Source organism: Callorhinus ursinus, unplaced genomic scaffold (assembly GCF_003265705.2).
Source record: "Callorhinus ursinus isolate GAN/ISIS: 27379988/994484 unplaced genomic scaffold, GSC_fseal_2.0 scaffold72, whole genome shotgun sequence".
NCBI classification, from domain to species: Eukaryota; Metazoa; Chordata; class Mammalia; order Carnivora; family Otariidae; genus Callorhinus; species Callorhinus ursinus.
This window is the reverse complement of record NW_027397134.1, coordinates 5,323,148-5,348,435: the sequence shown is the minus strand read 5'-3', so window position 1 is coordinate 5,348,435 and position 25,288 is coordinate 5,323,148. Positions and strand designations below refer to the sequence as shown.

The 25,288-nt window shown below is 45.8% G+C and overlaps 2 protein-coding genes and 1 long non-coding RNA gene across 7 annotated transcripts in view; 1 reads left to right on the top strand and 2 right to left on the bottom strand.

The window, feature by feature from the left end:
- Nucleotides 1–17,997, bottom strand: part of LIMK2 (LIM domain kinase 2) — a 56,351-nt gene extending 38,354 nt beyond the window's left edge. Inside the window, exons 1-2 of the mRNA XM_025858079.2 lie at nt 17,843–17,997; nt 6,335–6,434 (exon numbers count right to left, since the gene is read on the bottom strand). Of these exons, the coding sequence (XP_025713864.1) occupies nt 6,335–6,434; nt 17,843–17,858 (116 nt within the window). The 5' untranslated portion in view covers nt 17,859–17,997. The remainder of the gene's footprint in view (nt 1–6,334; nt 6,435–17,842) is intronic.
- Nucleotides 17,998–20,906: 2,909 nt separating this feature from the next.
- Nucleotides 20,907–24,325, top strand: LOC141371475 (uncharacterized). The gene is made up of 3 exons (XR_012376445.1): nt 20,907–21,043; nt 21,552–21,636; nt 24,189–24,325. It is a non-coding gene; the product is annotated as an uncharacterized lncRNA (long non-coding RNA).
- The window catches only part of RNF185 (ring finger protein 185), a 34,896-nt gene continuing 31,690 nt past the window's right edge, over nt 22,083–25,288 (bottom strand). For all 5 annotated transcript variants that reach the window (XM_025858086.2, XM_073886874.1, XM_025858087.2 and 2 more), the window contains one exon: nt 22,083–24,581. In XM_025858086.2, coding sequence (XP_025713871.1) covers nt 24,484–24,581 — 98 coding nt within the window. In that variant the 3' untranslated portion in view covers nt 22,083–24,483. The remainder of the gene's footprint in view (nt 24,582–25,288) is intronic.

Sequence of the window (25,288 nt, the reverse complement as noted above, 5' to 3'; positions counted from 1 at the left end):
TCCAGAGCTGGATAGAGGATAAGCAAACTAGAATGACCAGAAAAGGGGGGGTGTGTGGAAACTAGGACAGTATGGAATGCCATGGAAGTCAAGGGTTTCAAGAGTGACAAGGACACTAATAATAAATGATAACATCTATTAAATCCTAATTATGGCCAGGTACTGAGAGAAGGGCTTTGAATACATGATCAAATTTAATCAGCATCACAACCTTTTGAAGTGGGAAGCATTTCACTTCCCCTTTTCTAGATGAGGAAACTGTGGCAAAGAAACTCAAGGTCAGCTGACTCAAGACAAACTGGGATGAAAACTCAAGCAGGCGGACTCCAAACTCATTCACTTGTCTCTACTACCTCTAGTGCAATTTGAGAAGTCATACAAGATGAAGCCTGAAGAATGGCCAGTGGATGGACCGGTGTAGCTGGCCCCGGGAAACTTACTAAGGGAACACTGTTTCAGGGGAATGAGAATGGAAGCCAGACTAGAGCCCATTATTAGACATGCTCCACATTATTACCTGTTTTTCAGCTGTCTGAGGGAGCCAGTTAGGAGACCAGGCCACTAGGTTAAATCTGTATCCCCAACAGCATCTAATTTGGTGCCTTTAATATAGCAAATGATGCTCAAAATTATATGTGAACTGTTAATGTAAGAAGCACAAAGTTGCCATGTGCTGCTCGCTGCTAACCCTTTACATCATACCATCCTCAAGTTTTCAGAGTGTGTTCTTATCCATCACCTTTTTTATTTTATTTATTTATTTATTTATTTATTTATTTGACAGAGAGACACAGCGAGAGAGGGAACACAAGCAGGGGGAGTGGGAGAGATTTATTTATTTATTTGACAGAGAGACACAGCGGGAGAGGGAACATAAGCAGGGGGAGTGGGAGAGGGAGAAGCAGGCTCCCTGCTGAGCAGGGAGCCCGATGCGGGGCTCGATCCCAGAACCCTGGGACCATGACCTGAGCTGAAGGCAGACGCTTAACGACTGAGCCACCCAGGTGCCCCTCCATCATCTCTTTGATCCTCACAACTACTTCGTGAGGTGGATTACTTTTAGCACATCTTTTTTTTTTACCTTAAAAAAAAAAGATTTTATTTATTTATTTGACAGAGACAGAGAGCACAAGCAGGGGGAGCAGCAGAGGGAGAGGGAGAAGCAGGCTCCCCGCTGAGCAGAGAGCCCACCATGGGGCTCAATCCCAGGACCCTGGGAGTGTGACCTATGCCGAAGGCACTTAACCAACTGAGCCACCCAGGTGCACCTACTTTTACTACATCTTATAGATGAGAAACTGAAGCTCACGATGAGAAAGGAAATTGCCCACAGTTACACAGCCAGCCTGGCTCAGCTAAGACTCAAATCCAGCTCTTTTGACTCCAAGTCTATTATTCTTTCTGGGGAGTACCAGTGGAAAGAGGACCCTCTTCAGAGCCAGGGAGACCTGAGTTCAAATGTATGTGACCCTGAGCAAGTTCTACTTTTCTGGACCTTGCTGTTTTCGTGTAAAACAGGGTTGTAGGGTTATTGTAAGGGTTGAATCAGATAATCTAAGCGAAACTCCCAATACAATGCTTAATAAATATCTGTTGTCTATCCCTGGCTCCACCCTACCCCTCTTCATCTCTGCACTAAACAGCAGCTGTGGGGCTTTCTCTGGGATCTTCGTTCTCTCTTCCCAAGGAACAGAGCAGTATTAAGGCATGTTGAAGGTCTCATACTGCTGCTATATACTAGGAGTCCCACTCTGTGTTCATGCTGGACTCCCTTGTGCGGGCAGAGGAAGTCCCAGGTGTTTGTCCTCTGTCAGGCATGCCCCAGCCCCCTGTTTAACTGCTAGCCTTAATGAGTTGCTGGCTGGCTGTTTCCTTAGAGATAAACTAGACAAATAAGCAAACTAAAATCAAAGGCTTGGGTCCATAAATGCAGCAGCAACATCAACGTTATAACAGCAGAGGGCAGGGTTGCTCCACAGACTCCCATGCCAGGAGCCAGCGACCCAGGAGAAATGTAACGGCACTTTTATTTGACACTTGAGAGTTCATAAAGCCTTTGAACCAATACCCTTCAGTGTTATCTGACACCACCAGTGTGTGGCAGGCAGGATGAGTGTTTTCACTATGAAGCTACAGAAGAGGAAACTGAGCTTCAGGAAGGTTAAATGACATGACCATGTTGAGGAATGCAAAGAGACTCTTGTAAGCAAGGAGTCACGAATGCCTGGGTTCAAATCTCAGCTATGCTACTTACTAGCTCTGTGACTGTGAGCAAGTGAACTTCATTTCTTTATGTGTAAAATAGGTATGACCAGTACTATAATTATTATATTGTTATATATTGTTATAAGAATTAAGTTAGATGGAGCTCCTAGGTGGCTCAGTCGGTTAAGTATGTGACTCTTGGTTTTGGCTCAGGTCATGATCTCATGGGTTGTGAGATGGAGCCCCACATCAGGCTCCCCGCTGAGCTTCTCCCTTTCCCTCTCCTTCTGCCCCCGCTGTCTCTTTCTCTCGCTGAAATAAATAAATCAGTCTTTAAAAAGAAAGAATTAAGTTAGATGATACAAATATGAAATGCTTAGGATGGTGTCTGGTACATAGTAAACACTCAATAAACGGTAGCTCTTACTATAATTATGTTGCACTGCACTTGTTAAGATGGGGGTGTGGATGAGAAAACGAGCATGGCTTTTAGCATCACAGAAGCTACCCTGTTGTCATCCAGCCCATTACACCACAGTCTCTGGCTGCTATGTGTACAATTTCTTCACTCACCTAACCTGGAGGCACAAATTTAGCAGAAATGTTCTGTTACCTGATAAAGTGACAACAGCTTTATATTTGTATTATTCCTTTTCCAGAGCATAGGCATTAGAAATCACTTCTCAAAAGAGAAAGCTCAAAGAGTCTGTGTTCGTGATCCTGGGAAAAGAGGCCCTGAAGAATTCCCAGGAGCCTTAAGTATGATGATTTTTTCCCCCTCTGAATATCCCTTAGGAACCAGGTCAAGCAAGAGAGTCCCAGGTAAGGGCAAAAAAGACGAATTAATAGAGGCAGTTTTCCCTCTTTCCACAACCTGTCCTCCTTGGCTAAGCATTTCTAATGAGGGCGAAAGGACAATCATCAGAAAAGTTGTCAAGGTTCTTTGGTTTTCCAACATGTCAAGTCACCATAAAACATGCCAGCTCCATACTTTAACCTCAGCTACAAGCAACATGCAGTCTGGCTGCTTTCCTGGCCTCCTCCATGGAGAGGGAAGCCAGTTCCAGAGAGCTTCAAAGAGAATGGCTCTAATTCTAGAACCAGTGGCACTGCTAGAGACCAAATAGGCCTGTTGGGAAGTCTGAGGAGAGGAAGCAGGAGGGCTACACAGCAAGTGTCCAGGATTAGAAGGATCCTGGCCAGGCGCCCAATTGCACCAAACTAAGTTACTTCCAGGAGGTTTGTCAGTTGGCCTCTGCTGTACAGTCCCAGGTTCCAGCCTTCAGTGACTTCCTATTGTCCCAGGCACCTGAGAATCTGGCGGAAGTCTATCAGAGGCAGGATTACGGATGTGGCCGCAGATGGGGGGATGGGGTAATGTAAGGAGAAGGCCAAGGGAGGAGAGTTTGGGCCAAACCCCAGCAATTTCTCCATTGAATATCCAGCTCCACCCTGTGACTAGGAAAACAAAGGTGTGGGGGAAGGGGAAAAGAAAAGTCATTTCCTTTATTGTAACTAACTCAACTGAGTAAGAGCAAGGCTGGAAGGGAGTCATGAAGAATTAATTTCTTTGAGTAGCATGGAGAAAGGGTCCTGCTTTCAGCAGGCCTGTGCCCAGACACTGAATTCATCAGAGAATTTAAAGGACTATTCAGGCTGATGCCCCATACTCCTTATAACCGGGTTACTTCTGGGGTCAGATACAGTTGTTCCCAGCCCTGAAGATCTTCCTCCAACCTGGGCAAAAGTCAGCTGGCTCCAAAGCAGCCAGTTTCCCCAGGGCAAATTACTAGGCTCCATCTGAGGACTTCATGTCATCCAGCTTTTGTGGGAAAGCTCAGGAGTCAGGAAATGTGCTCCTTCAATAGAGCTGGATCAGAGAGACTATGTCCTTGAGACAAAGCCGTAAATAGGAGACTTACCCCAGATGCTCTACTTCCCCCACAGGCGTGATCTTTGGTGTAACTGTGCCAGGGTAGTTCAAAGTTAACCTTAATCTCTGAGGCTCCACATTAGAACACCAATGGGTGTGTATTAAGAGAAATAAATGCATGCACGTAGGTGTACAGAGACATACAATATAATATAAAGTGACAGCTACTGAATATTATGGGTATTCTATGTGTCAGATGCTATACTGAGCACTTTATATAGGTTATCACATTTAATCCTCCCTAGCAACCTGTGGGATGAGTACTTATCCCCATTTTACAGATGAGGTACCTAAAGCTCAGGGCAGTCACCCAAGAACAGTTAATAAATTGCAAAGCCAGGATTTGAAACCAGACAGTCTCATTCCAGAGTCTGCACTCACCCACCATGATAACGTGCCTTACTTCTTTCTGAGCATGTATATATGCGTATGTTTTCCTCTCTACCCCCCCCCACTCTGACACACGCACACGCACACACAAATATGTTCCCTAACAAGCTAACATCTGATCGGACCCACAAATGACCTAAGACTTCAGTTCTAAGGTCAGCTCTGGTCATCTATGACCTGTCTTTGTAACTCTTTTTCTCTTTTTGGTTTCAGGCCTCTCAACCGTGATATGAAGGGTTATATCACACAATAGGTGGTCCCTTCTGGTTCTGAACTTCTTTAGTGTTAGGAGAATCCAGAAATTCTAAAAATTAGCTTGTTCTACCCTATCCTGCTTATTTTGGATAGAAAATATTAACACAAATAGGATAACAGCAGGAATAAATATGACCATATGGGTTAGGTGCCAAGGCGAGCCTTGGTCTAGCAACTCATTAGGATTCACATCACCTCTAAATGAAAGGGCTAGCCAAAGGCTTTGTCTGTAGGTCCCTTATAGCTCTGACACTCTGCTCTAATCCTTAATAAGAATCAACTTCCCTTGGGACGCCTGGGGTGCTCAGTTGGTTAAGCCTCTCCCTTAGGCTCAGGTCATGATCCCAGGGTCCTGGAATCGAGTCCCGCATTGGGCTCCTTGCTCAGCTGGGAGCCCGCTTCTCCCTCTGCCTGGTGCTCCCCCTGCTTGTGCGTGCTCTCTCTCTGACAAATAAAATCTTTAAAAAAAAAAAAAAAAGAATCAACTTCTCTGAGGGTAAAAGGAAGAACTAAGGCAATTAGATCCACAGAGAAGACTGGAGACTCTGAGAGCTGAAAGGGCAGAAAAATGCTAGTTCCTCTCCAGCTCTTCCAGAGGCCAGAGCTCTCCAGGACAACTCCCCACATGGTTCCTGGGTGGAGGCAAGTGCTTAAAGGTCAATTAAATTACTTGATATCAGCACGGGGGATGCTTTGCAACACGAGCTGTGTGTGGGAGCTGGAATCTAGAGCACATGGTGCCTGTCTACAGTCTGTCTCATTCTCAAGATGTGAGCACCAGCCCTACCACTTCAGACCACGGGGCCACACATGCCCACCCAGCCTCCAATGTGGAATGACTGTAGGCCAGGCACTGTTTTATGTTCTGGAGAATGCAGACAAGCTCCCACTCTTGAAGATTCCAATCTCACAGGGGAAAGAAATAACCCTTCAGTGGATGCCTATCATGAGCTGGGCCCTTGGCATATATGATTTCACTCGATCTTAACAAGTCTATGAGATAAATTTTTAACATCTGTGTTTTCCTGATGAGGAAACTGAGTCTTAGACAACAGGAACAAATCCAACTTTAAAGTCTCTGTTGTTATTTTTAAGAAACTGAGCTGCCTTCAAACAATCTATGAGCTAAAATAAAATTAGATAACAAAAAGCAAGAAACTAGGGAAGCATCCTGTGGTGAAGGGCTGGCTCTGCCACTGCACTAAAAACAACCCTTAAGGCACCTGCATAATCAGTAGTGTAGCTGCAGGAAAGTCATTCTTTCTGGGTCTCAGTTTCCTCATCTGTAAAACGAGGGTGGTGCTGAGACACCCCGGAAAGGGCTTCTCTCATCCCTTCACCCTACTTCTAGCTGTACCTGGCCCATTTGTGGCTCTTTCACTCTCACACCTGATATTGGCTCATGTTCTCTTCCTTGGCACATCCCTCCCCCTCCCCTCAACCCACACCAAAATGGGAACTGTCAAGTCAGAAACTTTTGTATTTTCCAGAACATGAAGGAGTGGCTGGCCTGTAGTATACTGACAAAGACAGGAGGACAGACCCACTTACCGGAAGCAAGAGCTGTGCCAGGCTTCGTTGACAGTCCTGTACCGCCTCTGGCTTGGAGCGACATGGTCCCCACAGCCCTGACACTTCCAGGTATCTTCCCCTGCACACAAAACCAGGGAGTTTAGAGGCCCAAAGTAGCAGGATGTACAGGGACGGGGCTCCTATCGTGCAGAATTAGACTGAGTTAACGGACCTACAATGAAAGGGCTGGCCAGTGCTCTGATAAATGCACAATTCCCTCCTCCACAAGATCTCTGGTAAGCACTTATCCAGCTTGCTCATCTCCCCAGGGACAGGGAATTCATGGCCTCAAAAGTTGAGTCTCATTCCATTTTTTAGAAATGGTTCTGATTGTTCCTTTTTCCAATGAAACAAAACCTGCCTTTCCCTAGAATTTCAGCCCTTGCTTATTATAGCTCTGAGTAGATGAAATGAACAAGGTCTCTTTCTTTTCAGGGTCAGCCTTTCCTGTGACTATTCCCAGCCAGCACCCAGAAAAACTTCTCTGGGTTGAATGTGTTATTGCCTTTTCCTATTCCTCAAAAGTCCTCGTTGTATAGATATTCCATCACTGAGTGCAAGAGCTCATTCGTTCAACCAACATCATGGGCCCATGGGACCTCTCCAAGCTCTATGTTGGAGACTGCTGGATAACATCATCTCTGCTCTTGGGGCACCTGGGTGGCTCAGTCGTTAAGTGTCTGCCTTTGGCTCAGGTCATGATCCCAGGGTCCTGGGATTGAGCCCCCCATGGGGCTCCCTGCTCAGTGGGAAGCCTGCTTCTCCCTCTCCCACTCCCCCTGCTTGTGGTTCCCTCTCTCGCTGTCTCTCTGTCAAAAAACAAATAAAATCTTAAAAAACAAAAACAAAACATCATCTCTGCTCTTCAAGGAGCAAATCCACTGAAAAAGAATTCTTCTTCCAGAAGTTATGGGTATAGAAGGGAAAGAACATTTAATGAACACCTCCTATATACCAAGGCTTGTGCTAGGTGCTTTCAGAGACCCAGTCTCATGTAATTCTCAAAACAATCCTGTGAAACAGGTATTAAATTCATTTAAGGGGTGGGAGAACTGAAACCCGGGGCTAGGGGGCGTCAGGCCAAGCAGCAGATTCAGCATTCCAACTCAGGCCCAACTCGTCCTGAAGTCCATGCTCTTTCCACTCACTCCACCACGTTGATTCCTGCTCATTCCATTTAGGGAAGTCAGGAAAGTCTTTGTAAGGGAAGCTAATACTTGAGCTAAACCTTGAAGGATGGGGAAGGTTTGCCAGAGAAAGGATGGAGAAGGGCTGTGTAGGCTGAGAGATTAGCATAGGCAATAACACAGAGTGAATCAATGTCCCTCCAAAAGGGACAAAACACAACACTCCTGCTGTGGCTCAGATGCCAACTTCTTGAAATAAAGAAGGCAGCTGAGATCAAGCTGTGGTACCTGACTCAGCCCTAGAAAGCAGGACAAGGTTGTTACAAGACTCCCTTGTATGCTCCGTGTATGCAGCTTTGTTCTCTCTGGGTAACTCCAGACTGCCACAGGCACAGTGACAGTCACTGAACCCTGTTTCACAGGCACAGGGGTAATGAATAGACAATGCTCAGCTCCGGACACTTCAAGATTGCTTAGCAGCATTCTGGGGCAGCCCGGACACAGGCAGCTGTCCTCATACCCCAGAGGAGAGTTAAACAAGAAGGCTTTAAAACCTTGACCCACCTGCTCCTCTCCTCCAGTTCCACAGTGATAGGACATATCACCACATGAATCTAAAAATTCTCGGACTCTCAAGAGGGGCCTTTTTGGTTTTTTAGGTGGTAGTGACCCAGAGAATGCACTATTATCCTCACAAACCCCAAGGCACAAAGTCTGAGAAACTTATTCAAATTGGGTTATGGATAGTGGGCAAGCAATGAATTAGTAAGGTTTTCTTTTCTTTTTAAAGATTATTTATTGGGTGCCTGGGTGGCTCAGTCGTTAAGCGTCTGCCTTTGGCTCAGGTCATGATCCCAGGGTCCTGGGATTGAGTCCCACCCACATCGGGCTCCCTGCTCGGCAGGAAGCCTGCTTCTCCCTCTCCCACTCCCCCTGCTTGTATTCCTGCTCTCGCTATCTCTCTGTCAAATAAATAAATAAAATCTTTTAAAAAAAGATATTTATTTGAGAGAGAGAGCAGAGCGATCAAGAGAGAACATGAGTGGAATGGGTAGGGACAGAGAGAGAGGGAGAAGCAGACTCCCCTGCTGAGCAGGGAGCCCGATGTAGGGCTCAATCCCAGGACCCTGGGATCATGACCTGAGCCAAAGGCAGACACTTAACCGACTGAGCCACCCAGACGCCCCCATAAGAAGGTTTTCAATGAAGACAGACATCCAAATGAATCTGCCAGGTTTGAAACATTTTTGGAACTCTTAAAGGGAAGGGCTTTTAGGTCAGTTTTTGAACTGCTGTGTCCTACCCCCAGCAAATCTCATTATTTTAAGCCACATCTTGTTTCTTATTTTTCCTTTTTAACCCAAAGGAATGGTCTCTAAATTGACCACCCACTTACTCAACAATTCAGCATCTTGGCCCTGAATAACTTCTGGCTGTTTATAAAATTCAAAAATAATCAGGACTTTCCCCTATGAGGATACTCAAGATGACTTTTTATTGACATACCCTCCAGAGCCTGCCCTTTCTCCAGTCTTGAGAAACCCGAAGCCATCCAATCAACACTTATTTAGCACCTGCTCTGTGCTAGGCTCTAGAGGCACAAAATCAACAGCCCTACTCCCTTCTCTCATATCCACCTGGTTCCACCTTCCAAATGTCTCTCCAATCCTTCCCTGTCCTTCACCACAGCCTGAGTTCAGGTCTTTGGCTTCTTTTCCCAGTCTTAACTGGCTTACCCAGACTCCCCAGTGTCTACAGAAGAAAGGCTCAACTGTTTACCATGGCACTCCTAGATTCTATCCTATCCCACCTCTCAGAAGATGTGCACTTTCCATTATCTCTACCACTACTCCCTTCTCCATTGGCTCCTTCCAATTATCATTTACATTAGTTCAAGTCTTTCCCATTAAAAAAAAAATCTGGACCCTGTTTTCTGCTCCAGCTACCACCCTTCTTCCCTTCACAGCCACACATATTAAAAAGTTATCTACACATCACTGCCCTCATTTCCTCACTTCCTTGACTTCCACCCCCACCATTTCTCTGAAACTGTCTCACCAAGGGCCAAAGTGACCGCTTATTGCTAAATTCAACAGACACACCTTAGTCATTCTTGCAGCAAATATTAATTCCATGCCAACTATGTGTCTAACACTGTTCTGGGGAAAGAGCAGCAAATGAGAAAGAGACTTAACCTAGATATATTTTTTAAAGATTTTATTTATTTTTTTGACAGAGAGAGAGAACATAAGGAGGGGAAGTGGCAGGCAGAGGGAGAGGGAGAAGCAGGCTCTCCACTGAGCAGAGAGCCTGACGTCCGAAGGCAGACGCTTAGACCGACTGAGCCACCCAGGTGCCCCAGATTTAACATAGATATTAAACAATAATATAATGGGAGCAAGTGGTATGAAGGAGAAATCAAGTTCATAACTAGGAAAATGGGGGTGGAGAAGGGCAAACAAGTATTCCTTAAGGAAATAATTTTCAAGCTTAGCTCTGAAGGACAAATATGAATTAACCAGGCAAAGAGAAGGAGGGAAGGATAACATTGGAGACTGGGATGGGGTGGGGGGAAGACATGTGCAAAGGTCCCGAGGCAGGAATGCAAACTCCTCACACATCATTAAAGTCGGCTATTGTCAGCTCCAAAGTACTAGGGGAACCAAGGCAGGTCCCTGGCCTACTGTAGTCCTTCAGCAAACATTTATTAAAGGAATGAATGGCCCTCTACAAGGTGGACCCAAAGAACTTTATTTCTCATCATCTGTTACAAAGAGATGCTTTAATCATATCTTGATCTATTTTCTGTTTCTGCTGCACACATTCATCTTCTTGCATCCTGACATTCATGTCTCAAGCTATTCTGTGTTTAAGATCCTTACCACCTTTTTTTAACATTTTTTTAAAGATTTTATTTATTTATTTGATAGAGACAGCAAGAGAGGGAACATAAGCAGGAGGAGTGGGAGAGGGAGAAGCAGGCTTCCTGCTGAGCAGGGAGCCCGATGCGGGGCTCGATCCCAGGACTCTGGGATCATGACCTGAGCCGAAGGCAGACGCTTAACGACTGAGCCACCCAGGCGCCCCTACCACCTTTTTCCTTAATCAAACTTCTATCCTTCTTTGATGGTCCCCCAAAGGGGGACTTTTTTCACTTTGTCTATACCTGCTTTATATCATTAGTTTTGTAATTATAGTTCATTATGTTTCTATTTCCTTCAGTCCCTCCCTCTCTGTGTCCCCCATCCCCACTCCTAGGTCTAAGGGACAAAGACTGCATCTTGATCATCTTCAAATCTCCAGAGCCTAGCATAAAACCTGATGCAGAACAGACACTCCTTTGTGTGGCAAATCCAACTGAAAAGTTGGATCCAACTGTCAACTATGAAGGTAATTTCCAAAGATAAGCTCCAACGGTCAGCAGGAATGATTCCATTGAATAAGGGTTCAGGCTCTCAGGATGACTACCTATGGGTAAAGTCACATGTAGATGCACAGGCCTCAGTTTATCTGTTGAGCATTCACACTGTTTTTCAGTTAAGTACCTGAGCAAGAATATTCATCCAAAGCCTTCAGCTTCTCAAGCCCAGATACTCTTCAAAAGAAAACTCTTGGCTTCTTCAGCTCCGTACAGCCCTCAAGGTTGATGATCCTAACTCTCTTACAACTTTTTTTTTTTTTAAGTAGGCTCTGCACCCAACGTGGGGCTCAAACTCACAACCCCAAGATCAAGAGTCTCATGCTTCCACAACTGAGCCAGACAGGGCCCCCAACTCTTTTACAACCTTTATTCTAAGGAATGCAAGAGAAATATAATAATACAAAGTCCTGGAGATTTCTGTGAGGTCCAATGAAAGACCAATCCAGAGTCCAGTCTGCCTGGGAAATATTTCATCTAGGAAAATACTTCATTGTACCAGGACCTTCACCCTCTACCTCTATAGTGTTTACTTCTCATATTTGCAGACTTATCAACAGTGCCTACTAATTGTCAGAGGCCAGAAAGGGAGTTTGATTAAGTAAATGTCCCCAGCAGCCTCAAAACAGTAAGTGGCCCTTATTAAGTGTTTAATAATCAGAAAACTGCTTTTACAGTTATTATTGGAATCTGTTGCTTTTAAGAAGTTGTAAATGTGCAATGCAAAGAGGGGAGAATTACAACAAATGGCTCATTACAAAGGTTCTCACCTTCAGGATCTTTTGAATCCTGGCATAAAATATAGTTAATATATATATATATATATACACATATTCAGTTTATGCACACTTCTCTCTCCCAACTTAATAAATGGTGACATGGCCCTCAAATAATCTCTGAATCCACTGGGGTAGGGAGTAGGATGACAGGTTGGTAAGGCTGGAAGGGCTTTTAAAAATCATCTACTCGAGTCCAGTCTTTTTATTTTTCTTAAAGAAAAATGGGCCCGAAGAAGGAGGATCAGGTTGCCTAACCATGAGAAAGCTAGTCCAGGAGGGGCTCAAACCCAAGTTCTGAAACTACCAGACCAGTTGCATTTTTATTATCATATGCAGCCTCAGACAAGTTAGGACTTGCTTAAGACTATACAGTTATTCAGCGGAAGGGCTCAGCCTGGTACCGCAGCTCAGTGCCTGTGCATTTCTCACAAGACACTAATGTTCACCTTAATCTTGGTCTAAGAGCTGGGTTTCTGTAAACCAGTCCTTCTCAGACTTCAAAGTGGTGAGAAATTTCCAGGCACTGAAAGCTCAGGAGACCATAAAGCCTAGCCTGAACCAACATGCACAGATCTATCCTTTCATTTGAGAAAAATCTTTGATGCTTCTCATGTTCCACTAGACAATGAGAACCAGGAACAAAACCCAGCCAATTCAGTGCAGTACAAAACAACTAGTACGGTAACTGCTGTGCACCCTGGGAACTGGCGGGTCAGGTGTATAAATCCCACTTGTCCCAGGATAAAGCAGGAAGCAGAGGGGCAGGGCAGCAACTGGTAGGGAACAGCCAAGAGAAAAGAGATCACACCTTAATGAAGTGAGTACCAACAAGACTTAACAGTATGATTAACATTCCTCTAGATACTCTCCCTTGTATCCCAAAGGGTTTTCCTCCTCACTAGCTTACCAAATATTACCACGGGGAGTGTCTATGGAAAAAAAGATTAGATGATTTTTAAAGGAGCTTCTGTACTTCTTTGAAACTTATATTCTTCCTTCCTAAGAGGAGGGATCAAATTATTCCTTCTAGCTCTGAGTTGGCAACACCAAACCAGGGGCCTCTCATTTTTCAGATTAAGGCATATACACAGACATCTCAGAAGGTTTCATTCTTGTTGTTGTTCCCATCCGCCTTTTATTTTATTAGGAAAACCTTGTAAGGGTCAAGCAGAAGAGCTGGAGCTAGACCTAGGTTTGAAACCTGGTTCTGCGTCCATGGGCAAATTATTTAACCTCTCTGAACTTGTCCCTTAATCTTTAAAAAGAGAATGACCACCTACCTTACAGGATTACCAAGAAGATTAAGAGAAATAACTTAATGTATGTGAAAATACCTCCTGCAGTGCCTGGCACTCAGTTGGCAACTGAAAGCTTTTCTTTTTTCTTTCATGTATATCTAGAGGGTTGGCTAGGAAAAAGGTTGAGTTGAATTACACTAACCTCTAAAATCTGAAGGGAATGTCTTCAAAACAAATTCAGTGAATGTTTTCTATATGCCCATGTGCAAGACAAAGACTAGGTCATGAACTTCTGGGGCCCTTGGTGTGTAGTCATGGAGTGTAAGAGACAAAGATGTGTATAGAAATAACACATGTCAGAGAGGGACAAACCAGGTGCTGAGAGCAGGGCAAACTTGGTAGAGTAATAAGATACTTGGTAGAGAAACAAATGAGACAGATGGTTCCTGTGGCTTTTGAGCGCTCAGGTTCTCCCTTCCAACCATAAGTCTACTTAACTGTGAATGAATAGGCATTTTCTTATCTGGGGGAAGGCATTTTCTTATCGGAGAACTGGTTAACCAGTTAATATATTCCCAAACAGCAGTTCTCTACCCATTGTCAATGATATGGGAAAAAAACCCAACCACTTTGATCCTTATAATATGACTGTGGTGTCCTAAGCACCATGCGAGCATGAATTAATAGAATATAAAGATCCTATAAGACAAAGACAGACTATTACTATTCCCGTTTTATGAAGACGAAGCTGAAATGCTCAACTCACAAGTGTTAGAGCTGGGTTTAGACCACAGGTCTGCTAACTCCAAAGTTTATGTCTTTAACTATATTTTAGATTTTCTTTCCTAGAAAAAAGAAATTACAGGCAGAAAGACTTGACAATAAAATGCCAGGGTGGATGCTCAAGGTATACTCTAATAGAACTAGGCAATGGTTTCATGTTCTAGCTCCCGCTGGGTATAGATTAATAAGTAAAAGAGTCAAATTCTTGTTCCTATATAAACAAAGGTCAAGAGTGAGAAGGATGATTGGCTTGTAAAAGAATGCTAGAGCTCCAGGTCCTCTCACTGAAATGCCAAAGTGATGCTGCACCCCTTCTAACATGCCCCTGAACCCTAGCCCTTTCCAGATTTGCACTGATCAAAAGCCAGCCCTGCAAGGGGAATCAGCTCAGCCTCCAGAAGACACAGAAAACCCACCAGGAATGTGGAAAGCCTAATACAGCCCCTTGAACATGAGGGATTTCTTTTCAGCTTTAAAACTTTGTGGCCCTTAAAAACACACACACACACACACACACAAAAACTTTGTGGTCCTCTTGGACCCTATGTCGCTCCCTCCATCCCATATCCATGGCCATCCAAGTTACCCTGCCCTGCCCAACATGAGGTAACTCCTGTGGTCCGTGCCTTCTTCCCCATTCCTATCATTAACACTTCAGCTCAGGGGCGCCTGGGTGGCTCAGTTGGTTAAGCGACTGCCTTCGGCTCAGGTCATGATCCCGGAGTCCTGGGATCGAGTCCCGCATCGGGCTCCCTGCTCAGCGAGGAGCCTGCTTCTCCCTCTGACCCTCTCCCCTCTCATGTACTCTCTCTCTCTCATTCTCGCTCTCTCAAATAAATAAATCTTAAAAAAAAAAAAAAAACACTTCAGCTCAGGGCCCACTGTACCCACCCCCAAATTAGTGCCTTCCTCACCCTTGCCCAATCCATCATGCCCACAAAGTCCAGATTGTCTAAAAATAAAATACATCATGACTCTCCCTGCCTCTAAACCTATGGTCTCTACTGTAGAGACTGAAAAATTCCACAAGTCTAGCATTAAACCCTACACGGTCTGGCTTTACCTACCCTCTCAGCTTTATCTTTCACTTCCTGTAATTCCCCCATTTGTGCATTCTTGCCTCTACCACACATATCAATTCACTATCCTTTGTGAAAACCTTGAAACTTGCCCAGCTATGCATCCTACTTCCAGTTTCTTCCCTACCAGGATATCATACCCCACCCCACCTCCCACACCACTTTTAATCCACCTAAGACTTCTCAAATTTTACCTCAAATTTTGATCAGCATTTCCTGACCAAATCTGGTAGCCACCCTGGACAACTTGCTGTTCTTCAGAATGCCAAGCACATTCCTGGCTCAGGGTCTTTGCTCATTCCCTTTTATTCCCTCTGCCTAAAATGTTATTTCCCCAGATATCCAAATGGCTCACTCCCTTGCTTCATTTCTCTGTTTAGATGTCATTAATCAGGGAGGCTTCCTTGACCTCCCACTGTCCCTATGACTTTATCCTATTTTATTTCTCTTCAGGGCACTTATCCCTGATGTTTGATATTCATATATTTACATATTGTCTATCTCTCCTACCATACACTCCATTAGGGAAGGGATTTGGTCTGTTTTGTTTCCTGTTGTAACCACCAGGGCATAGAAGTGCTTGGCACATAGTATGAACTCAATATATATTTGTTGGAATGGATGTATGAAGAGAGCTCTCCTCTACCTTTGAAATTCTATAATGTTATCACATACAGGCCTTCTAATAGTCTGTTTTGATTTGCCCATTTTTTTTTCTTAATTCCTCTCAATAGACAGTGAATCTCTCAAAGGGACAAACCACGTATTATTCATTTCCACAAATATTTACTAAGGACTTTTTGTATGCCAGATTCTATATCTCAAGCAGCCTGGAATATCAGAAAGAGCACTGGAGGAGAAATCCTAGGTTAGTCCTGGCTCTACCATTAGGTGAATGACCCTTGACGAATCCATTTTTCTCCCTGGGTTTCTTCATATGTAAAATAAGGAGAGTTACATTATCTCAAAGTCTCTCCTGGCTCTAGCATCTGTTAAAATTTTTAAGAGGTGGAACTTGGCCCAGCCCAGTGCCTTAGACATCACAGGTACTCAGTAAATATTTGGTTTCTTTGTTGTTGATTCTCCTGTTACACAGGAATCTGAGGTGTCTTGGAACAGTTTGGACAGAACAAGTAAAAGTTTAAGCCCCACTTCCTTCTCTGACTCCAAGGGACAACTTCATTCTGGTGTTTTGTGATAATAAAGGATTCTAGTGTTTGTGAGAGGGTAAAGCACCGAATTTGAAGTTGGAAAATACAAACTCTGACCACTGCCATTTACTCGGCTACAGAACCTTGAACAAGTCATTTCTGAGTCCGAGTCTCCCCAGACATAAAAAAAGCCATATTGGCCTACTCTCAACTCTTCAAAGGCACCTTTTTATGCTGTTCCATCTACTTGGAATGTTCTTTGCCCTTTCTTTGCTGAATTAATTTCTACTTATCGTCAAGGACCTAAATACATTTGCTTTTTTAAGGAAAAGCATCCTCTATTCACTCTCCCCCCCACACTCTCACAGCACTTACCTCCATTGTTTATCTCAATTATTATAGCATTTATCTCCATTGTTACCTCAATTATTTACTCTCTGTCTCTAGAACTGTAACCACCACAAAGGCAAGGACTGTGTCCATTTTGTTCATCATTATACTACTCAGCGCTTGGTTAAGTTCGTGGCACAGAAGTATCCAACAAATATTTTTATGGACAAATGTGTAAACTAATGCACCTAGAGACTTTAATACCTCTAGGAAGCTTTTTGGTTCATTCAGAGAATCTAATAAACACTATTACACTCTAAGATCTTTTACAAGTTTCTGTGAATCAAGGTTCAAAACAGGGAATTTATGTACACAGAGGTTAGAAAAAGTCACTGGAAATCATTTGAGCTGAAGAACTCTGGAAACTAAAAAAAATCAGAGAAAGGGACAGGGAACATTTATACCCCTAGCCCTCTTTCTCCAGAAGCCTATTATCAAGAATGGGGAGAAAAATCCCATGCTTCCATGGTGAGGAAGTGACCCATTTGTGGCCTGGTCCTTGTATTCAGGATGGAGGAAGTGACTGTCCACAGGCTGAAATCCAGGAAGTGGGGGCAGATATCCAAGACAGCCTCCCTCCTCCACCAATCCCTCCTGCCACCTCTAGAAAGCTTCTGGACGCTGACCCTGGTCGACCTAGAGGCTGGGCCGCCCACACAGGTGGCTGGGAAATATAGTCAACAGATAGTCCTGGTGCAGGGAGGACAGGCCAGGAAGACAGGAAGCTGCAGGGTGGTGTGTGAGGTGACTGGGAAGGGATTGCAGGTCTGGCTAACCTAACCCTAAAACTACCCTTCACCTCTGGACATTCCTCTCTTGTCTCAGAGAGGCCAAGGGAGGACCTAGCTCCCATGGAGGGCCCAGAACCCCGCGGGGCCTACCTTCCCCAGGAAGAATGCTCCAATCTCTCCCTAACCCCTAATCCGTGTCCTAAACTCCAAGGGAGCCCACACTCCGGATTCCTGCAAAGAGCCCTAAGACCAGGGCATCACAGGCACCAAGATATCCGCGAGAAGCCTTGGATCCGGTCAGAAAAGTCAATTATCCCCCACTTTCCACAGAAAACCGAGAACCCAGGGTAACTCTCTATCCCTTTATAATTGCCCCGAACCCTGAGGATCCCGCTCTCCCCATATTCCACATATCCCTCATTCCAAGGGAACCCAGGCCCCCAGCTTTCTTAAAAAGAGTTTTAATTTGAGGGCCTGTGGTCACCAGATCCACAAAAAAAGCTGGCCCGCTGACAGAGCCAGCATCCCTTCCTCCAGGGACCTCAACTCTCAGAGAACTGCCCAAACCTCCTGCTCCTTGGGGCTTTCTGTCTCCGGTCCCCCAATTCCCGAAGCTCCACAACCTTCTCGCGGAGCGTTGTGCTCCCCCCCCAACCCCGGTCAATTCTAAGGAGCGGGAACCCACGGGAGTCCACTCAGCCTGAAACCCCCGAGGCTGCCAGGTCCCCCCAGGCGTCTTGGCCCGGGCTTCCGAGATAACGGCGGGACAGGACGGGGAGGCCCCTCCTTACCCGCCTGCGCGGCCATGGTCCCGGGGACGCGGAAATGGGGAGGTGGCGGGGACCACAGCAGCCTCTCAGCTCCCGCTGCCAGCCGCCTCAGGCGCGGGAGGATCTCAGCCCCGGGCGCAGCCCCGGGCGCAAGCAGGATGCACCGCCTACGGCGCCCGGGGAGGACCAAACCGCACCTGGCACCGGGGCCCGCCCGCCGACGCCCCGCCCCCGGGCCAGGCCCCGCCCCCTGGCTCGGGCTCTATGGGGGCCCTGGCGCCTCCTACCGCGAGCGGCGCGGAGCTGGTAAAGGTGGTTGTGCGCGGCCGTGAGGTGGCTTGTCCGGAGAGTCCTCAGGACAACCTGGAGGTCTCAACAGAGGACCCTCAGCCCATTTTACAGATGCGGGCAGCTGAGGACCCGAGGGAACAAGTTTGACTACCTCGAAATAGCTCAGCTCATTAGAAGCAGAAGTGAAATGGGAACCCAGGTCCCCTAACTCCCAGGCAAAAGCTCTTTCCAGTAGAGTGTTTGGGATCAAGAATATGAATATGAAGGGGTGCCTGACTGGCTCAGTCAGTACAGCATGGGACTCTTGATCTCAGGGTTGTAAATTCGAAACCCCACGTTTGGTATAGAGATTGCTTAAAAATAAAAATCTTAAAAAACAAAATGAATATGGAGAAGTTACCCCACAAACCTTTGGGGATTGAGGGTAGACTTTTCTTAGAAGCTTCCAGCTCAGAGAAGCCACTTATCTGCGCCACTGAGTAAGCTGGCGCTCAGTAGATAATCTCTAGGTCAAAGATGGTATGAAGGTGGTGCAACCACATTCCAGAGGCAGATCCTTCTTGAGGCCAAATAGGTATATAAATGAATCCCAGCACACCAGATCTTCCAATTTTTCAAGACAAGCCAAAACTCCAGGTATTTAGGTGAATTTTCCTATTTTTAAATGTTGGTAACATTCGTAAATTTTAAAAATGCCATGTAGACCAAAGGAAACACTTGTGGAGTGAGTTTGCCCCGCTGGCTCCTCTTTGTGGAGGAGAAAGCACTGGACAAGGAGTTAGAACAGCTGACTGGCTCCTGGCAGCCGTTAGCTGGCTGAGGGGCCTTGAAAACCACTTCCCTTCACTGGGCTTGGGAGGGAATTGGGGCCCTCCACGTGACAAAGGGTGGCCTACATCACCACTGGACCTGTGGTCCCTCCCATTTGATTCTCTGGTGCTGGGTGTTTGGCAACTGTCATTTCCTTAGACTGGATTTAGGTCATGGGAAAAGTGTCCAAATGACCAGGAAGAGGCAGGGATGGGGCCCAAGGAAATGGATCATGATGCCCCCACCAAGGACAAAGTTCAATCCTGCTGCATCTGGTTCCAGTAAGCAAAGGTGAGCACAATTCTTTCTTCCTGCCCTCTGTAAATCCAAACCAGATGCAGGTCAGTTGGTTCTCCTCTGGGTGTGTCAGGTGGCTCCTGAAGTCCTGAAGGTGGAGAAAGTGCTGAGGGGGTGGGGGAGGGGATGTGCCCAACTTCCTTTAATTCCTGGGAACCTTCCAGTGGTTGGTTTTACAGTTTGAGGAAATCTCTGGTCTGATTATAGTAACCACAGGATTGTGTGTTGAATTAAAGTGACAGGGATCCAGGGAACTCTGACAAGCCACCTTGTGGCTAGCAAAAAGGAAGCAGGGATTTTATTCACCCTGCACATGCAAAGAAGTTATGCTGTATTTTCCGAGGTTCATGGGCACTGGCAACCTTGGAACCAAGACCCCTGTTTGTCTTCCCTTTCCTCTGCCCCACAGCAAGGCACCCAGGTCTGTCTCTTTTCCGTCCTCTCTCTCATTCCACCTCCTTCCCACCTCCAGCCTCCTGGTGTTCACTAGCAGTGAGTGGGGGGATAACCAACTCCCCCAAGTTCTCTCCAGAAGGGAAGTTTAGGTATTTCTTGAGAAATACAAAATGAAATGTAAAGAAAGAAAATAGCAATCTATCGAAATGGTATAATGAAGGGATATCATTCCAATATAGATCCAAAGAATAGTGTAAGATCACTTGTGAATGCGAGGGGGACTTCTGGAGGACAGAAAAGTTCTGGGTAAGGAGAAGATGTGGGTTTCTAGTGCCCAAGTCACCTGTTCACAGTTTGATTACCTGACCATAGTTTGGTCAGTCTCTGAGGCCAGATCCTGCTGACTGACTCACAATCAACTCTTTGGACCTACAGAAATGAGGACCCGGACACTGAAAACCACCTTAAGGTTCAGACTCTGCCTCTCAAAAATCTTCAACAGTTCCTTGTTGCCAACAAAATAAAGGCCAAACCAAGCCCTCATGAGCGAACTACATCTCATTTTGCAGCCTTCTCTCCCTATTCCCTTCACTCCAGGACTTTTTTTCCTGAATACATTCTGCCCTTGTACTACTCTGCCATTCCTATAACCCCTCCATGTTCTCTGTAATTTTGTTGTCCTATTCTACCCAGAAATGCACTCATTTCTAAATGCTTAACACATCATTTTCAATCATATCATTTTGCAAACCCTGTAAATTAATCGAAATCCGCACTGATAGGATAGCCATTAGCCACATGTGGCTATTTAAATTAAAATGAAATAGAACTGAAAATTAAGTTCCTCAGTCCACTGGCCATGTTTCATGTGCTTGCTAGCTACATGTGCCTAGTGGTTACTATGTTAGACAGTGCACATAGAGAACATCTCCGTCGTGACAGAAAACTCTGTTGGACAGTGCTGTTTTAGACAATGATTAGTAAGGGCTGTTAACATCACAAAGAGGGACTACCAGGCACTATGTGCCTCCTGAAATGATGCAACAAGTATACACTACCATTTATGACATAGTTATACCAAAAAACCAAGCCTGAATCTGGTCACACTTCTGGATCTAACAACCAATTTAGAGGAAATACAAGAGTAGGAGGAGCTTATTAACACCACAGTGATATATACAGCAAAACTGAAGCTGTGGGAAACTCAACAGGACAAATGAACTGGTTTCTTTAACAGATAAAGTGCAAGAGAAAGAAAAGAGGAACCTATGGATGTAACATAGACTTAAGAGAAATGCAATAGCAAGGTATGGATCTGATTTAGATCTCAGTGCAAGCAAAGTGAACAAAAAGTTGAGAGAACTAGGAAGATTTGAGCAATGATTGGATATATGATGACATTAAGAAATTATTAATTTTTTAAGGTACGTTAAATACCATTTGGATATGTTCTAAAAAATCCTTACCATTAAGATGCATATTTAAAATACTTAATAGAGGGGCGCCAGGGTGGCTCAGTTGTTAAGGTTTTGCCTTTACCTCAGGTCCTGGGATTGGGGCCCTGCATCAGGCTCCCTACTCAGTGGGAAGCCCGCTTCTCCCTCTCCCATTCCCCCTGCTTGTGTTCCCTCTCTCGCTGTGTCTCTGTCAAATAAATAAAATCTTTAAAAAAAATACTTAATAGATGGCACGGGACTAGGATTTCCTTCAAAATAGCCCAGGCAGGAGAGAGGAAGCAGTGTGAGGGTGGTGATGAAACAGGATTGGACACAAGTTGATTATTGGGATTGGGTCATTGGTACATAGAGGGTTTACTGTCCTATTCTACTTCAGTGTATGTTTTGTTTTCCATTCCTTACTGGGCTCAGTTCTGGGAAATCCCTCACCTTTGCATTTCCTACCAAATCTTGGTGCTATTCAACTTGATAACTCCTAGGTCAAAGTGGAAGAGAGGGAGAAGAGACCTTTTCAGAGGGATGACCTGTAGCTCTGGTGTGCTGGGGAGCCTGAGGCTGGGCAAGGTTTGTAACCTCACTATCTTCCATCTCATACTGTGCTACTGAGGAACCTCAAGGAACTGCACAGCCACTGCTCCAGGTAGAGGGCTTGGCCGGGGGCCCGCCTGCCCGACTGCAGAACATGTGAAGAGATGCAGACACTGAATAACCTGTCATTGTCCTCAAGGTTCTGACTGTCCACAAGCTAAGCTCCATCTTGGTTGCCTGCAAGCTTAGGGATTCTATACACTTTGTCAGGACCAGGGCTGTCAGATGGGTCACACCTTGGGCAGGGCTGTGTATGAAGTATTTCTCATCTCTAATTAATGGCTGCCTGAAGCCTTTGCTCCTCGATGTGACATTCCCATGTATGCAGAGGTGTTTTCCTAGAGGCCAGACCAGTGTGACTACTCCCCGACCCATTCATGCCCTGCCCCACCCCCTTACACAAACAAGTCCACAGCTCACAGTAATGTAAAACCATTTGTTTAATTCTAAATCAAATCACTTTCACAACAGTGAAAATTAGTGACTGGTCAAGGTGTGCCACTGTACATGGTGTCATTTTCTGACTGTGGGTGGGACCTGGTCCTAATCCACAAAGGTGGCAGGAGGGGGTGGAGGCCAAGAACACAGACAACACACAAAAGAAAGGAAAACTACCTTGGCAGAGGGGCAAGGTGGTGAACCTGCAGAGGGGTGGTGGGAAGGGGGTTTCCTGTTGGGGCTGGGCCAGCAGTCCCAAGTTGGCTCTCCTGCCCCAGCTCCCAGTAGAGGGTGAGTGGGGACCTAGAAGGTTCAAAATCAAAGGGCACATGACCAGCCTGGCTCTGCTTACAGGTTCCTGGGATGCCCTTGCTGGTGGAGTTCTCCTAGGCTTACTACTTTGTTAGAGAGTCCAAGTGATTTGTCTTCCTATCCCACAACCCTTTTTTAACCTTTCTTCTGGAAACCCATTTCTGTTGGGCCCATCTGACTGAAGTCCTCTCTCTCACCACTAGGTGGGGCTACTACACCGAGCGATCCCACCAATTCACTTATGTTGAGAATTCAGACACCTCCCACCCCCCCCCACCCCAGTTCCCCAACTTTGGGGACTTCCAGGAGGTGATAAAAAGAGCACTCTTGAGTGGGTGTCCCAAGAATGTTCAAAATCCATCCGGGACCTGTAAAGCTGGTGGCTTAGTCCTACCAAATGGATTCGGCAAACAAAACCACCTATTCAATACTTAGATTTTGTTTGATTGAACACTGAACTCTGGCATTGACAGGTACAGAGGGGAAGGGGTGGGGCCTGTGGAGAGGAGAGGAGGAAGACTTCCCTCATCTTCCTCAAGGTCTTGGTTTCCACATGCTATGCAGAGCCACATCTGGAAAAAAGCACTAGGTGGGGCTTTCTACCATTTGTTGGCTATGGCTGGGGGTGAGCCAGGAGCAGTGTGGACTGGTAAAGTGACAGAGAGGCCCCCAGAGGAAGTCCATCTCCTTCGATCCCTGGAATCTGCTGGAAGGGGCTGGATTTCTAGGAAGAGGCCTGACCAGCACAGTGAGAACCATTCCACAAGTGAACTGTCCTGCTGCCTGGAATCACTCCCTTAATCAGATTCTGAGGAAAAAGTCTGTGAAGTGGAAAAACAAGTCAAGGGCTTGGGAAGATGATTTCCCCTGGAAATTTCCTGGGGAAGACCACACCATATCACCATGATGAGGGTCTCTAGGCCCTGCTGCCTGGCTTTAAAAATCATCAAGAGTTGCTTGCTGGGCAGTTTCATGCTTCTCTCTGGTTTTAGCATAGATACAAGTTTTCAGGGGTATCCACCCAAGCTATACCAAAACCAGGGTCATATGTGGGTCTCCCCACTCCTGCCTCTTCATAAAGGACAATTTGGCTTCTGGGGAAGATGGTCTTCAACATGCAGCTGAGCTGACGTGACAAAGCAGCCAGTTTCCATTGGGTGGGTCTGAGAGGATGCACCCAGAGCTTCTGTAGCCTTGGGGACAGGGCTGCTTGTTCAGTTGTTCTTGCATCAGAGCTCCAAATACCACCAGAGCCCCACTGGCAGGTCTTTCCTAATGAGTAGTCAGTTCCAGCTTCAGCAGTAGTCTCCACTGTGCGTCCTCTGGCAGATGCGCATATTTGGGGAGGAAAGATGATAGGAAATCTGTGACTGAAGCCACATGTCTCTGGGGATAATCTACTCCAGGAAACCAGGAGGTCATTCAAGCCACTCTCTGGAGCCAAAGAGACTGAGCATGTCCCAGAGCCAATAAAAGATCTTTGGATCTCTGGTGAATTCATGAAGTGACTCCCGCTTTAGCTGCTGCAATTATGATCTTTATAAGGACAGCAATTTCTTGCATTTCTGCTGAGGAGGAGGAGATAGGGCAGAGCAGCACTGGGATACAGAGGGAGGAACCTCTCTATATGAGGAGTCCACTGATTTTGGAGGCCACTCACCAAAGGGTATTTAAAGAGATGAAAGAAAGTTTCTATTTGGCTCATCCCTTTGTTTTTATATTAAACTCAGGTAAAATTGTACTGACAGTGTCTCTCTTCCTGCCTCTTTCTTGTGCAGAGTCAGGACCTGCTGAGCTGGCTGGAACAGGATTTCATGGTGTAACTCATGAGAGATGACTCAATGCCAAGGACTGAGGTTATAGCAGGGTGTTTACAGCAGTGGCCATACTCCAAAGTCCTTGACAACTGGTCTTGAGTCCTTAAGCTCTGATGGAGAAGCAAAACTCCTTGATGTGTTACTGACCCCACCGATTCCAGGGATCAGGATTAGCCAGGAAGTCAAACATCAAGAGTGGGTGTGGCATGTCACCAGTCCAGAAGCCCTGCCATGGATGTAGGCTGGGAGCCCAGCATTAGGCAATCAGGAGCCAGAACATGATCACTAGGGCCACAAACAGGAAGAGGCGTGACAGGAACTGCTCATCCACGTACTGGGGCGTTCCAGGGACAGCTGGAGAGACAGGAGGGAGAAGAGAGGGTGTCAGAACACTGCAGCTGTGCACACTGCTGCCCATCTGGGCCAGAAGTCGAGAGCATTAGTGTTCATCTCTTTACAGCAGAACTCTGCATGCTAAAAAGATTCCCAAACCCCAAATAACATTAGGCAAAACAAAACTGAAATTATGAAGATACGCGGAATAATATAACAATGAGGACAAGGTCTCCAGTTTATCCTAAGACAGTTTGGTCTGCAGGTGTAAATTAAACAGGAAACTCAGAGGAAATAATAAAAGAAAAGCTGTTAAGCATCTTCTGTGTGCTAAGAGTTTTGTACATACATTACTGCTTGGTGAGTATTAGCATTCCCATTTTGTGTAAGAAGAAATTGAAGCACAGGTATGAGGTGACCTGCCCCAAATCACAAGGTTCACGCATTAGTGGCAGAGCCCCACAGTCACGCTATCAGCCTCTCTGCATGCTCCCTTGTGAGTCATGGAGTCTCTAGATTTTGGCACTTTGAGCCGGGGGATGGGGGGGTGCAGAGAGCCCCACACAGAGTGCCTTCCTTTTCTAGAGGACAGAAGTAGAGCCCAGACAAGCAAAGTGACTTGTCTCATCCATCACACAGCAAACTAGGGGCAGAGCTAGGCTTCCATTCCTCCCTGCTTTGAGAAAAGCTACTATGTACAGCTCCCTGTCCAGACTTTGGGGGAAGAA